This window comes from Corvus cornix, chromosome 12, assembly GCF_000738735.6.
Source record: "Corvus cornix cornix isolate S_Up_H32 chromosome 12, ASM73873v5, whole genome shotgun sequence".
NCBI classification, from domain to species: domain Eukaryota; kingdom Metazoa; phylum Chordata; class Aves; order Passeriformes; family Corvidae; genus Corvus; species Corvus cornix.
In genome coordinates, this window is record NC_046342.1 from 8917763 (window position 1) to 8932079 (window position 14317).

General features: G+C 55.8%; 2 protein-coding genes across 2 annotated transcripts; one reads left to right on the forward strand and one right to left on the reverse strand.

Annotated features, from left to right (window-relative positions):
- The first annotated feature begins 1502 nt into the window (after positions 1–1502).
- LOC120410649 (histone H2A type 2-B-like) lies at positions 1503–3915 on the forward strand. Its single transcript, XM_039558770.1, is given in 3 exon segments — positions 1503–1546; positions 1619–1735; positions 1737–3915. Coding segments are annotated over 2 exon segments (381 nt in total). The 5' UTR covers positions 1503–1546; positions 1619–1684; the 3' UTR covers positions 2067–3915.
- Positions 3916–6698: 2783 nt separating this feature from the next.
- Positions 6699–8305, reverse strand: LOC120410648 (histone H1.10). Its single transcript, XM_039558768.1, has one exon. The coding sequence runs from the start codon at positions 8096–8098 to the stop codon at positions 7442–7444; it is 657 nt and encodes a 218-aa protein (XP_039414702.1). The 5' UTR covers positions 8099–8305; the 3' UTR covers positions 6699–7441.
- Between the last annotated feature and the right edge of the window lie 6012 nt (positions 8306–14317).

A 14317-nucleotide genomic window follows, 5' to 3' on the forward strand; every position in this document is an offset into this window, starting at 1 on the left:
CCCAGTCCTGCTTTGCAGACAGAGCTTGTACCTCCTGTCATCTGCTGAGGAGGAGACCACCTACCCACTGCTGAGGTCTGAGGGTATGGGCAAGGCCGTGTTGCTGGAGCATTTCCATTTGCCAGTGGTAAATACTCCCTGGGGATTGATTCTGGGGCTCCTCTAGAATTGTCTGTCCCTGGGGAGCTGCAGGGGTGGCTGTAGCTGAGGCTTGTCCCTGGGGAGGGACAGCAGAGCCAGGGCAGGAGCCACAGGATGGACACCTGGGGAGACCCAAGTGCTCTTGGAGTGAAATCTGCCTCTGAATCCCTCTCGTGCTACAGAGGCAGCTGAGCCCAGGTTTCCTGGCTTATGGGAAACGGGTGGGATTAGGATTTCTATCCAGAAAGCCTGTTGCTAGCTGGCTCCTCATTGCTGTCACCATGACTTGAGGCAAGAGAATCACTGTGGTAGCAGCTCCTGGCAGAATAGATTTTTGGCTGCTGGCACTGTCACCTTGATGGTCCTTGCAGGAGCCACAGGAGGCGGTTTCTCTCCCTGCCTGCCCATCACTGTTCCAGGATGTGCTGCTCAGCTGCCCCAGCCTAGTCAGTGCTGACTGCAGACCAGGCTTTTCTAAAGGTCACCAGCTCATCTCAAATTCATTTCAGGTCTCCAGTTGCTGTGGAGGGCGTGAAGATGCTGAGCACGAGTGGGGGGATGCTCAACTTTCCCTGCTCTGGAGAACATAATCCTTCCCCTGGGGATGCAGGGGCAATGCAAAGGCACAGGGTACAGGTTATCTCCCTCCAGACTGTGAGCACCAGCAGCAGCATCGCCAAAAAAACCCCAAAAACCCTAGACTGAGTGTTTACTGAGGAGGTGTTATTGCTGAGCTACATCACCTTTAAACTGGTGTCTGGCTGCTTGCCCAAGGTTGTTTGAGGCCCTTGCTCTAACCTGGTGTGGAGATGACCCCAATCAACCTGGCCTGTCCACAGAAACTGATTTGGGAGAAACTTTCCCCTTTGATACGTGAGGGGACAAGGGACGGTAGTACTTGCTGCGGGTTGCCCTCCCTGTCGGGGGATCTTTCCCCCGTAGCGTCGCCCTGGCCCGCAGACTTTGGTATCCTCTCAGGAGAGACATCCCGCTGGCCGAGGACGGGGCCATTCGGGCAAGGCACAAACGGGCACAGTGCTGCCGGGACACCCACGGGGCCTTCGGCCAACCCCCCCTCTCCGTACATTCCTCGGCCCGACGGCAGCCACGAAGCAGCTCCCGGGGCGCGGGGAGCGCCGGCGGGAGCCGGGACCGGCCGGAGCGCGGGCAGGGCCGCGTCACGCCCGCCCTGGGCGCCGGCCCGCGGCGCAGCCGGGGCGCTGCGAGCCCTATGCAAATCAGGGATCGGCACGGTGACCAATCAGCGCCGCGGCGGCAGCGGCGGCAGCCAATGGGACGAGGCGTGCGGCGGGCGGGCAGCGATATCCGCGGCGCGGCGGCGGCAGCGCGGGCAGTGCGGCGGCGGGAGGCGCGCAGGGCGGAGCGGCGGCGGCGGCTCCTGCGGGTAAGGGCGGCCGCGGCGCGGGCGGGGACGGCGCGGCCCCCGCGCGGTGTAACGGCGTTTGTCTCCCCGCAGGCGCCGGGACCCTCTGTGCGCGGCGCTACTTGAGAGGCGGGGGCGAGGGGCCGCTGCCTGCCGGCCATGTCGGGCCGGGGGAAGTCCGGCGGAAAGGCGCGGGCCAAGGCCAAGTCCGCGCTCGTCGCGGGCCGGGCTGCAGTTCCCCGTGGGGCGGGTGCATCGGCTGCTGCGGAAGGGTAACTACGCGGAGCGGGTGGGCGCCGGGGCGCCGGTGTACCTGGCGGCCGTGCTGGAGTACCTGTCGGCTGAGATCCTGGAGCTGGCGGGCAACGCGGCTCGCGACAACAAGAAGACGCGCATCATCCCGCGGCACCTGCAGCTCGCCATCCGCAACGACGAGGAGCTCAACAAGCTGCTGGGCGGCGTGACCATCGCCCAGGGCGGCGTCCTGCCCAACATCCAGGCCGTGCTGCTGCCCAAGAAGACGCAGAGCTCCAAGAAGTGAGCGCTGCCCCCCATCCCCTGCCCCCAGCTCCCTTCTCACCACTGCCTCACCTCTCCTCTCAACGTGGCTGGGGTTCCCCGTCCTGCCTCTCAGCCCGGGCTGGCTGGTGAGCCCTGGCAGCACCCCACCAGCTCTTCACTAGCCCCCCTGGCCTGGGCTGCGGCAGGGTGCTGGGCGAGCATGGGTGAGGTCAGGCCCTGCTTGTGCCCCTACTCTGCCTCTCTTCCCTCTGGAAGAAGTGGTTTTGGAGGAGGCAGCTGGATCACAGCTGTTTGCGGTGGTGACATCTGGAGCCGTGTGGTTAGGTCACAGTGCAGAGCTGCTGGTAGCTGCTGAGGATTGTTGTAGTTGGCACAGGAATGGACACAGGCACCCCCAGCTGCCTCTCCCCTCCGCCAGCCCTGGGACTGTGCAGGGCCCCCCCAGCTGGCCCTGCTCACCCTGGCGTGTACTCGCTGCTGCCGTGCCCCCGCCTCCATCCTCAGCAATGCCATCCCGGCCGCACTGCAGCTGCGAGGGCAGGGGGCTGGAATATGTGAAGAGGAGGAAAAGTTTCTCCATTGGCAAGAAGTGGCTGTTAGTCTTAGTTTTGTTCATGGTAAAACTAGTGCATTGCCTACTGTAAAGAAGCTTTGGTCCTATTTATTTTAAGGTCTCTATTTTTGGGTACTTCCCTGTAAAGTCACCTCCTCGCAGCTCCCTGGCTCGGTGGGTGCTGGGGTACTCTGTGTTCCCACATGCTGTGGGCCCTGGTAGCGGGGTGGGGTGGAGGCTGCGGTGACAAATCCCCTCGGAGAGCGTCGCAAGGTCAGGCGCCCGCCGGGAGCGGGAGCTGCCATCTTCTGCCATGGCTCCCCTCCTCTCCCAGCTGCAGAAGCCCTTCGTCTCGCTGAGAGCTACCCTGTACCCTGGTTTCACTTCTGGAAATGACATACTGTGTCTCCTTTTTGTTGTTGTTTGTTTGTTCAGCACTATTTCTGGCTCTGAGAAATAAAGTGATGATGATATCTGTTAACTGTAACCCTTTATGGATTAATATTTCTTTTGAAAACCACTAGAGTTTGTATTGAAGCGCACTCCTGGCTAGTGCCGTGTTTATTTCCTGGCTGTGTGGCTAGTGTCGAGCATGGGGGCAGGATAGCTGTCCCGTGACCCCTGGAATAGCTGATGCAGAGACAGCTTTCCTGCTGCCCAGCGCAGCCGCTTCTGTGAGGCCAATAGTCGTGTGCATGCGGCAGTGTCAAGGCAATTGGACCTAGACCTTCATCACATGTTTTTTAAGTAAAAAAGAGCATCTTCTATTTATGTGCTGTAAGTAGCATGTGTTCAACCTATTGAATCAGCTGTTAATCTTGTGGATGAAGTAACTTACCCTGGCTCTGAGTTTAATGTTATCTAGAGTAGATGAATCTGGATGCTTGTCAGCTGGCTTTATGCAGGGGTTTTTCACTCTGGCATGTGGGAGCGGTGTGTTCATTGGTGTCGTGCTGATGGGGGCGTGGAGGTGTCCCACGGTTCTGCTGGGGTATCCTGACCTCGGTGGGTGGGGGCAGCAGGGCACAGCCCCACTGCAGCAGCACAGATCCCCTGGGATCTCTCTGCCTCCTGCAAAGGGACTGTTACCATCAGCGAGGGGGGGATGAGCAGTTTCCTTTCTGCTGCCCAGTGTGGTGGTCAATGTGTCTGTATCCTAGTGTCTTGTTCTCTTCCTCTTGTTTTCTCCAGGACCAGCATTCTGTAAACCTGAGAGTGCTTGTATTTCTTAGAAAAATGCAGTACTTGTGATACTGAAAAGAATGGTGCAAACCTGATATCTGATTAAACTGGTTCCCTGTTGAATGCTCTTAAATGTGCTGTGTGTTGTCACCTCATCAAACCCACGGAATCTGGCAGGCTCTCTGGTGTCTGGGCTCTGTGTTCTCCAAGGGGAAGGACTAGTAAAACACCAGACAGGACCACTGCTAGACTGTGTGTTTACCCTTCGCTCAGACAGAGAGTCTTTTCCTACCCTGGGAGCAGATAATACTGTTGTCTGGCTCTTTTCCCTGCTATGGGAATGCCACATTGCCTGCTTGCTCTGTCCTGAGTGCCAGGAAGCTTCAGCTGCTCCTGGCTAGGTGCAGTGGAGGAGGAGTGAGGCTGGACCCAGGACCCTCCCCCAGTGCTGGAGATGCCCCGTGGGCTGCTCCAGGACCCTTTGAGTGCCCTTGCAGGCAGGTAGGCAGAGATGAGAAAAGGTGATCTTGAAGAGAAGGAAGGAACTTGGAGATGCAAGGCTGTTTGTTACTCTCAAACCCTCTCCTTTGTTGGACATTCCCAGATGGCTGTCCTGGAGGCTACTCTACAAACCAGCATTGCACTCTGCTTGGTTTTTAGGGAGGAAGGGTTGTGGGAAGCTTGGATGACTCCCAGTGGTGTTAGGGTTGGGTGTGGTTGGTCTGTGCAGGGCTGTAGTGTGGGTCCGGGCTGGGGGTGCTGGGCTGGTCCCTGTAGGGCAGTGTCACCTGCTGCCCTGCCAACTGTGCTGCCAGCACAGGGCAGCAACAAGCACTGGTGGGGGGGGGGCACTGCCCAGGGGCTCTGCAGTCACCCTGGATGTTGTGTGGCTCTGCTGAGGCTGGTGGAGTGCTGAGGGTGCTATGACTGGGTGCTGGTGGCACATGTAGTGCCCTCAACACTGAGCTCCAGCTGGGTTCTGAACTTCCTCTGCTGGCATGTGACGGACCAGCTGGGAAAGCTGGGATGTTGCAAGCCAGACCGAAGGAAATCCTGTCTGTCACAGCAAGCATTGCTGAAGTGCTTGGCCTTTATCACCTCATGAACTTCACAGCTGAACATTGTTGTGACCAGGAGATTTGAAAGTCTTGGTCTTTATTATAAAGCTGGAATAAATGTGGTCACTGTCAAGCCTGCAGCTCCAGGGATGGGTCGTGTCGCTTTCTGGAGGGGTGTTACTGGTCCTGGCTCTTCGGAATGCTTCATAGCACCAGAGCAGCTGAGCTCATAAAATGTGAAGGACTTGGCTGAGTAGAGCCTTCCCCAGAGGTCAAGTGAGCCTGGAAAGGTGTGTCTTGGTCTGTGCTTCCCTTAAGGGGAGAGGGCTGGGAGGCTGCAGGATTCTTCCCTTGCCTCCTCTTGGGTACCTGAGGGTGAGATGAGCACAGACTGAGAGCTGAAAGGTGCCTGCTGCAGGAGGCTGCTGTGCATCTCACCACGTGCAGCAGAGCCTCTGCCAGCTGTGTCCCTCAGCGCTGGCAGTTTGATGAGATGAGTCACTGGCTCTTGGAAGTCCCCAGGGCTTGGGTTTCTCTCCAGAGCCTGGCCCTCACGGTTGGCAGCACCCATGGGAGCTCACTCAGGGGTGCTCCAGCATCATGGCTCCTGGCAGGCTAAGCCTGTGAGGTAAGACAGCTCCAGCTGGATTGGCACAGTGTGTCACCCTGCTGCCTTCCCTGTGCTGGGCAGCTGGGGGGTCACTGCCTTCCCTCTGCTCTTACCTGCCCACAGAGAATATGCCTGCTGATCTACCTGGAGAGGTTACAGGTGTAGCAGAAGGACCTTTCTTCAGGGAGTAAAACTTGCTTCCCTTCTCCCTGCTTGTTCTCCAAGGGACAAAGGGAATCAAGCAGCTGCCCGAGGCCTGGGCCTGAGCCTGAAGGGGCTGATCCTTTCCCAGGAGTGCTGAAAGTCCCTGCCATGGCCTGGTGTGGCAGTCCCTAGGCATCACTGGTTGCTGTCCCTGTCACCTCCTCCTGGGGATGTTGCATATGGGCCTGATCCATGCTGTGTTCCCAAGGCACGGGAGAGCATGTTGATGCTCCAGCACAGCAGCTCGCCAGGGCTGGAGCAGCTCTCAGGCGATGCTCCTGCCTGAAACTCTCTCTGGCTTGCAGAAGCAGTGGGGCAGGGCCCTGGTGTGGGGCTGAGAGTTGGGGTGATGGCAGCGCTGCCACGGCCTTACCTGGAGCCGGCCTGGGAGGTACCGCGCACCTCCACCTCCTCCTGCCCTCCGTGCCCCGCTTCCCGTCCCCGCTGCAGGGAGCCGGGGGCCGGATCTTGTCCCCTCTTTCTCCTGCAGCCCCGGGTCCCCGGGGCACGGAGGGCGATGAGCCAGAGCTCATCCCTCGTCCCGTGCTCCCTCCCGCAGCAGGCAGAACAAGATGGCCCAGATCTCCGTCGGGATTTACGCAACCTCGCCGGGTGCGCTATAAATAGACAGAGCCGGGGGGGCTCCGCGGCTCCCCCCGCTGCCGCTCCTGCCTGCAGGAACTCGGCTCGGGTGATGAGGGACGCTCCGGGCCGGAGGGGCGGCGGGGGTGCGCCCTGGGAGCTGCCCCTGTGGTGGAGTCGATGCCGACTGGGGCAGGGGTCTGTGCTGCCGTGTCCGCCGGGGCCCCCCCCCACTGCTCAAGGAGCTCAGCCGAGCGCAGCTGCGCAAGGATCGCGCTCCTCCCTTGCCTCCATGGCGAGGGACCCTCCTTCCTCTGCTCCTGTTCTCCACTCGGAGGAGGATGTGGGCTCTGGGCATCATCACCCCGACGATCCCGGCCAGCGCGGAAGCCCCACTGCCCTGCTGGGACCAGCCCCATCCCCGCCCGTTCCCCGACAGCTGCAGGGAGCACACGGGAGCGGCATTTTATACCAATTTATTTGAAACGACGATAAATGAAAAGGAAAAAAAAAAATGAACCCAAAAAAGACCCCACTAACCCAAACCCTCCCCAACCCACCCACCCCCAGACCCATAAAAAAACATTAAAGGCCATTGCAGGTGCGGCCGGCGGCCGCCAGGGGGCGGCCATTCCCGCGCGCCGGGCCGTTGCCATGGCGGCGGGGCCGCGGGCCGCCAGGGGGCGCCGTGGCCCTTCGGTGCGGCCGCGGGCAGGCACGGGGCGCGCGCGGTGGGAGGGGCGGGGCCGGGCGGGGCGCGCGCGGCGGGAGGGGCGGGGCGCGCGCGGGCGGCGGGAGCGGGGCCGGCCCACGTGGCGCGGGGGGGGGGCCCCGCCGCAAAATGGCTGCTATGGAAACCGGGCGGGAAAAATCCCTGCGAAGAACCGGGGGGACGCGGGAGGGGGTGGGGGCCGGGAACCGTCTACAGGCGGGGAGGGGCACGGCCGAAAACAAAAGGGCGCGATCGGGGAAAAGCCGCGGAGTGGGATGGGGGGGGGGGAAAGAGGGTGGAAAAAAATAAGGCGACAGAGCAGGGGAAGGGGGGCTGGGGCAGCCGCAGCCCCGCTCACCGCGCACGGCGGCGGCTGCGGAGGCGAGTCAGCAACACAAAGACAAAGCGGGTCCCCTGGGGTCCGTCCTCAGAGCAGTCTGTGCCGCGGGGCTCACAGTGCGGGGGGCGGCGGGAGGCTCCCAGCGCCCCGATCTCATGCCTTCCGGCTCTTGAGCGCCTTGGGCTTTGCCGACTTCTTCACTTTCTTGCCCCCGGGGGACGCGGCTCCCTTCTTGGTGGCCTTCTTGGCTTTGCCCTTGTCCTTCTTCGCCGGCGCACCGCTGGCTCCCTTCTTGTGCGATTTCTTCTCGGGTTTCTTGCTCTTGGCCGCCGGCTTCTCCGCCCGCCGGGTCGAGGAGGCCGTCGCCTTCTTGTGGGACTTGTGGGCGCTGCTGCCCGTGCCCCCCTCGCCGCCGCCTTCCAGCTTCTTCCTGTTGAGCTTGAAGGAGCCGTTGGCGCCGGTGCCCTTGACCTGGAGCAGCGTGTCGTTCTGTACCAGTGCCTTGATGGAGTACTTCAGGTAAGTCCTGCCGTTCTGCTGGTCGAACCAGGCCACCTTCTTAGCCTCGTTGTATATCTTGGCCAGCGACGAGCCATTGCGCTCGCCCAGCTTGCGGATCGTCTCCACCACTAACTGACTGTATTTGCCCGGCTGGTTCTTCTTCTTGTTGTTCTTCCTTTTCTTCGATGGCGACAGCGAGGCGCCGCCGCCTCCTTTCACCTTCTTAGCAGCTGCTTTCTTCTCCGGGGAGAGCGGCGCCTCCTCTGCCTCGGTCAGGGGCAGATCGGCTTCTTCTAGCTCAACCGACATGGTGCGGGCAGTCGCGGGCCGCAGGCCGAAGCGGGGGCGGGCGGGGGCAGCGGCGGCGTGGCGGGGCCCGGCGAGCGCGCTGCGTCTGCTCCCCTCAGTCCGCGTTCTGCCGGGGCGGGCGCCGCCGCCGCCCTTTATATGGGCGCGGGGCGGACCACGTTGAGAACAACAACAGCCTGGTCCTCCGCCAGCCCCAACTTGTGCTTCTTGGGGCTCCTTCGCGAGGCTCCCGCGCCGCCGCCGGGCCCCCCCGCGCCGCCGCGCCCGCTCCGCGCCCCCCGGCCCGGGCCCGCCGCCGCCCCCGCGCCCCCCGCCGCGCGCCGCCCGACGACCCCCGCCCAGATTTTGGGGGCGCGGCCGGCGCAGCGGCGGCAGCGAGGAGGGGGGCGCCCGGCGCGGCGACGACTGGGGCCTCACCGCGGCCCCCCGCCCGTCGCCGTCGCCGTCGCCCGCCGCCCAAGAGGGGCCGCCGCGGGCAGGGGGAGGCGGCGGGGGCGGGCGGCGGGGGCGGCGGCGCTGGCCCTGGGTTCTCCGGAGGCAACTAACACAGGCGACGCCCTCCCGCGGCCGCCGGCAGCAGCGCGGAGACGCCGCGCCGAGGCCAGGGGTCCCCGCCCCGGCGACTGGGGCCGTCCCCCCATCGACTCTCACCTCCGTGGCCAACGGGAGGAGGCCCCCGGGGGAGCCCTGTGTGTCCGGTGTGACCCCCCCCCCCCCCCCGGCGGCCATCGCCCCGCAGCGGAGGTTGCGGAAAGCGCGGCGGGGCCGGGGTAGGGCTGGGGAGGGGCCGGGAAGCCTCCCGACCTGGCTCAGTGCCGTGGGTGTGGGGGGAATGTGTGAAGCGTGGTTACCCCCGCAGCCTCTGCGTGCCGTGGTAGCGGGGCGGGGGGATCGAGCCCCGCTGCGGGCGCAGCTCTGTGTGGGCTGGGGGGGGGGCAGCAGCGGTGCTCTGAACGCCCCCACTTCACCCCATCCCCCTAAATCCCACCGGGGGAACGCGGCTTCGGGGGAGGGGGGAAGTGAGTGCACGACGCCTCCCTGGCCGAGCCCTGGGGCCGGGCCAGGAGGGGCCCCTCTCCCCCTGGGAGTGGGATCCGTGTGCCCCCGCCGAGGGTGGGCCGGGGGTGTGAGTGCGCGGGGCGCCCCCGCAGCCGGCACACGCGTGTGCTGGGACGCGGGGCACAGGCAGGGGGTGTGCCCGGGTGTGCGCACCCCCCTGCACATGCACACACACACACCACTGCACACACGCCTACATACACACGCACATACATGAACACACACACGGTCACACCCACACACACTGTCGCACCCCGCCCCCTGCCCACGCACGCCGAGCCCGCACAGCCCCGCCGCCTCCCCTTCCTCCTCCTCCTCCCCCTCTCCCCATCCCCCGACTCTCTCCGCCATTTCCCTCGCCCCAGCCCCCGCCGCCGGAGGGGACGAGCCCCGACTGCCCGCCGTGTTCGGGGTCCCTGGGCAGCAGGATCCTGCCCAGCCCCGTGTGTGTCCCCACCTCGCAGCGCGGTCGCCTGTCCTGCCCTCTGCTCCCCCACCCCGAGGAGACAGCCCCCCCAGAACAGCGGGGTTCTGCCCCCCCAGCCGTGCTCAGGCACCCCTGTGATGAGTTGTGCCCAGCCTCTGGGGGCTGCGACGCGCTCGGGCACGAAGAGGGGACGCAGTCCCAGCAGCAGGGGAGCGGCCGCGGGATCCCCCATCGGGAGCCTCTCGGAGCTTCGGGAGCATCTAATACCCACCCCTGGGACACGGCACCCACCGCCTGCACGGCTGTCACCGGGCGGGGGGGGGTATGGTGTGTACGTGTGTGTAACATGCAAACACACACCTGTTCCCGTGTAAATGTAAGGCTGTAGCCCGATGGAAGCTTGCAGCTAAGCCGTCTGTAGATTGGGGTTGGTATGTATGTTACGTGTCTGTTACAGATGTGTGATATCTAATAGTTGTTATTTAATGTAATAACTACATGTAAATTTACAATAAATGTAAGTGCATGCATACACATAAAGACCTAGCTATATATTTTACAAATATTTACAAATATGAAAATTTAAGAACAATATGTGTGGGTGGGTGGGTGGGTGGATGTGTGAGCAGGGCTGGGCAGTGAGTGCACTGATCTCACTCCGGCTGTGTGGCTGGGAGCAGCAGAGGGATCTGGCACCAATCCCCCACCACAGAGAGCCAGAGCTGTCAGTGAGGGCTCCTCTCCCTCCCATCCAAAGACAGGGCAGGGAATGGAACACACACGTGGAAATGTATGGAGGTATGTGAATAGAGTGTATGGGGGAGGCTGCTTGTGTGTGAGAGAGAGAGAAACACAGAGAATGGGAAAAAAGAGCCCCAACACACAAACATTCTGTCCCCACATGAACATCCACACTTACATGGACACAGACAGGAGCCTTGTTCACACACATACATACACACACACATACATACATACACACATACATACATATCTACAGCGAGAGTGTGACAGGTTCAGAGGCAGTTCTCTCTTGCTATATATACACACATATTGGCATTTATAGAAACGGGGGATGAGCGAGTGAGCGTGCTGTTCAAACATCCTCACTATGCACACACACAGAGACATATATGCATAATGTATGCAATATATATTGATATGGGGATAAGCTCTCATGCTCTTCTCTCCTGACCTCTCTGTGTGCACACACAAATACATGCACACTACTCTCTCTCACTATGTACATCCCTATATGCCTGGAGACACAGACACAGTGAGTGAGAGCTGTTCACACACATTATTCTCTCTTGCTGTCTATAGGTACATGTGCATATATACTTGAGGAAAAGAGCAAGAGCTATTGTCTCTCACACACACATTTTCTATCACTCTCTCTCTCCCTGCCCTATATAATTGTGTAATCTCTGTATAATTCTTTCTCTGTGTGAGATACATCGTAGAGAGCAAGAGTTTTTCTCACACACAGAGGACTGGCTTTGTAAAGACACGTGTACAGAGAGTGTTCACACACATATGAATTTATACAAATACAATTAGAGAGAGCATTGCTTACACACCTTGTTCTCTGTTCATAGATACGCATATATATACACCTATATACTGAGCTGTTTTCACACGACAGTCCTTTCTCTTCCTGCATAGATACATATATATGCATATATACATTTGTACTCTTATATACTCAGTTGTTCACACTTAATTTTCTGTTCACACGTAATTTTCACAGAATATATAAAGTTAGGGGAGAGTTGTCCACACACACAGTTCTCTTGCTATACACACATATATACATGTGTATACAGAGAGGGTAGAGAGCTGTTCACACACGTAATTTGCTCAGTACATGGGTATACAAACATTTATTTGGAAAGAGAGCTGTTGAAACACAGATTCTGTTGTGACACGTATATATATACACTTCTATGTGTAGATAGAGCTGTTCTCTCACATATTTCTCTCTCTACGTATTTATACATACATGTATAATTAAGGAGAGAGCTGTTCACACACAATTCTCTCGTTATATATAAATAAATGCATACATTCTTACACACACACAGCTGCTCACACTGCAACAGTCTGTGAATAGTTCACACTAACAGTGGTCTGTTCACACACATTCTCCCTCTTGCCATATATTTAGACATATATAAATAACAAAATGCATGAGAACAATTCATACACACAAACACAGCTTCCATGACTCTCTTCGCCCTCCTCCCCCCCCCCATCTATATTCTCTGGGATGCATAAATACATGCATATCTATGTGTGTATGTTGATACAATCTCTCTCTGTATGCACACGCATGGGTAGAGATAGTAAGAGCCATTCTCACACACAGTACTCTCTCTTGCCTTACATATGAATATATAGATGCATATATACATGTATATACAGATTGTTCATGCACAGTTCTCACTCTATATGTCCATATATCCCTACATAATTAAAGCACATCCTGTTTACACAGAAACACTATTTTCTCTGCATTGTACACATACATATGTACAGTTAGTGAGCTGTTTTCACACATGATACTCCTCTCTCTTTCTACATGAATACATATGTATGCATATAAACACACTCATATATGCTGTACATACAGAGAGCCTGCTTTCCTCTCACATGCACTTCTCTCCCTACAGATATATGGATATACTTAAAGAGCTGTTAACCCTCACAGTTCTCTTCCTATAGATGCACACAGATATACATATTTATATACATGCATATATGCAGAGAGACAGTTGTTCATTCATGCAATTACACAACTCTCTCTTGCTACAGACACGTGCACATGCTCCATACATGTATATACATATATACATGGATACTGGGGGGATGAGGTAGCAGGTATGGTATATATAATATACAAAGTATTATATTTATATATTATATAGACTATTTGTATATTTATAGAAGTGCATATATACACACACTGAAACAGCTGTTCAGAGAACTGTTCTCACATACAGTACTCTCTGACGTATATACTCTCTGTATGTGTATACGTATGTTCTCACACACAAAATGCTTTTTTTGGTAATAGATAAACCTATATACATACATATATTTGTGTATATATATAAACTGTTCACACAGAGAATTCTCTTTATATAAGCATGTATACATACATAACTGGAGAAAGCACTGTTTGCACTCATATATATATATATACAGAGCAAGAACATGTGAGCTGTTCAGAAATGTGCATAATTCTCTCACCACATGTATATACATAGATACGTGCTTAGAAAGGGATGAGAGCTCTTTGCATACAAGTTCACCTGAAATATATATACTTATATACATATACCCACACATAGGTACATATGCATCTACATAGAGAGAGTTGTTCTCACACACACACTTCTCTCTTTCTATAAATATACACACATATATGCATATATACTGTGTATGGAGGGGAGAAAGAGTGACCTCTTCATTCACCTCTCTCTGCATGTATGTGTGTGAATATAACTATAACTATAACTATAAATATAAATATACACTCGCCAAGTGTTCACACCAGCACACAATATCTTTTGCTGTATGTCCACATCCATATGAATATATTCTATCTATTATTACATATACAATTAGAGATATTCACACGCACACACTGTATCCCTAAAGGCACACAATGCCCTTTCTCTCCCCGCATGCACATATATACATATATACATACAGTGAGATTGTGAGCTGCTCAGTCTTTCTCTTGCTACACACACACACGTGCATATATACATATATGAAGCATACATGCACTATTCACACACAGACAGAGCATTCCTCAGATCTCCAGCCACACACACTTTATTTAAACATTTAATTACACGTGTAACTAATTGTGCATGTGTCTATTTTCTGCCGTTCTTCCCGTCTTTTCCTTTTCCCCCCAAGAGGGAGAGAAAGACCTACACAGAGCATGGTAAAAAATATCCCCATCACATCCCTCGCCCTGTAAAAGTGCATGTGGGGTATCTGTGTGTGTGAGGCTTTGGCCTTTCCCACCCTCTCTTCTGCCCCCATGTATGGTATCTGGGATGCATATACAGTGTGTGTGTGTGCATGTATTGATCTAGACATATATTCTCTGTCTGCATGCATGTGTGTTTATGAAGAGCAATTACAAGGGAGCCAGTCATTCCCCCTCCCAACTCGAACACAAATATACCCATATCCATCTCTACATCCAATTTATTTAGATATTTATGTGTCTGTATTTTCTTTCACTTTTTTTCTCTCCCTCCCCCTCCTCTCTTTCTCAAAGAAATATAAAAATAGCTAAACTACACACATAGAGCTGCATGTAAATGACCCTTTTATATAAAAAACAGATAGAAATAAAAAAATAATATACAACTATATAAAATATTTAAATATGTATGAAATACACTCAGAGAAGTGTATAAATAGTAAGAAAAATCTCTGTGTGTAGACAAAGAGAAAAAACCCACACCCACAAAAATACAAGCATATATGTATAAGATAATTTAAAATGTGTCTGAATGTGTGTGATCATCTCTGTCTCTCCATGTATGGGGGCAGTAACTAATACATGGGCATACACACCTTTGTATAGGTGTATATCCATGTAATTCACATTTAGATTTTCTTATATAAATAAAGTATATATGGGTGTAGTCAGATCTATGTGTGAGATAATTTTTTCTCCTCCTCTGAGTGTATATATGTATAAGAAG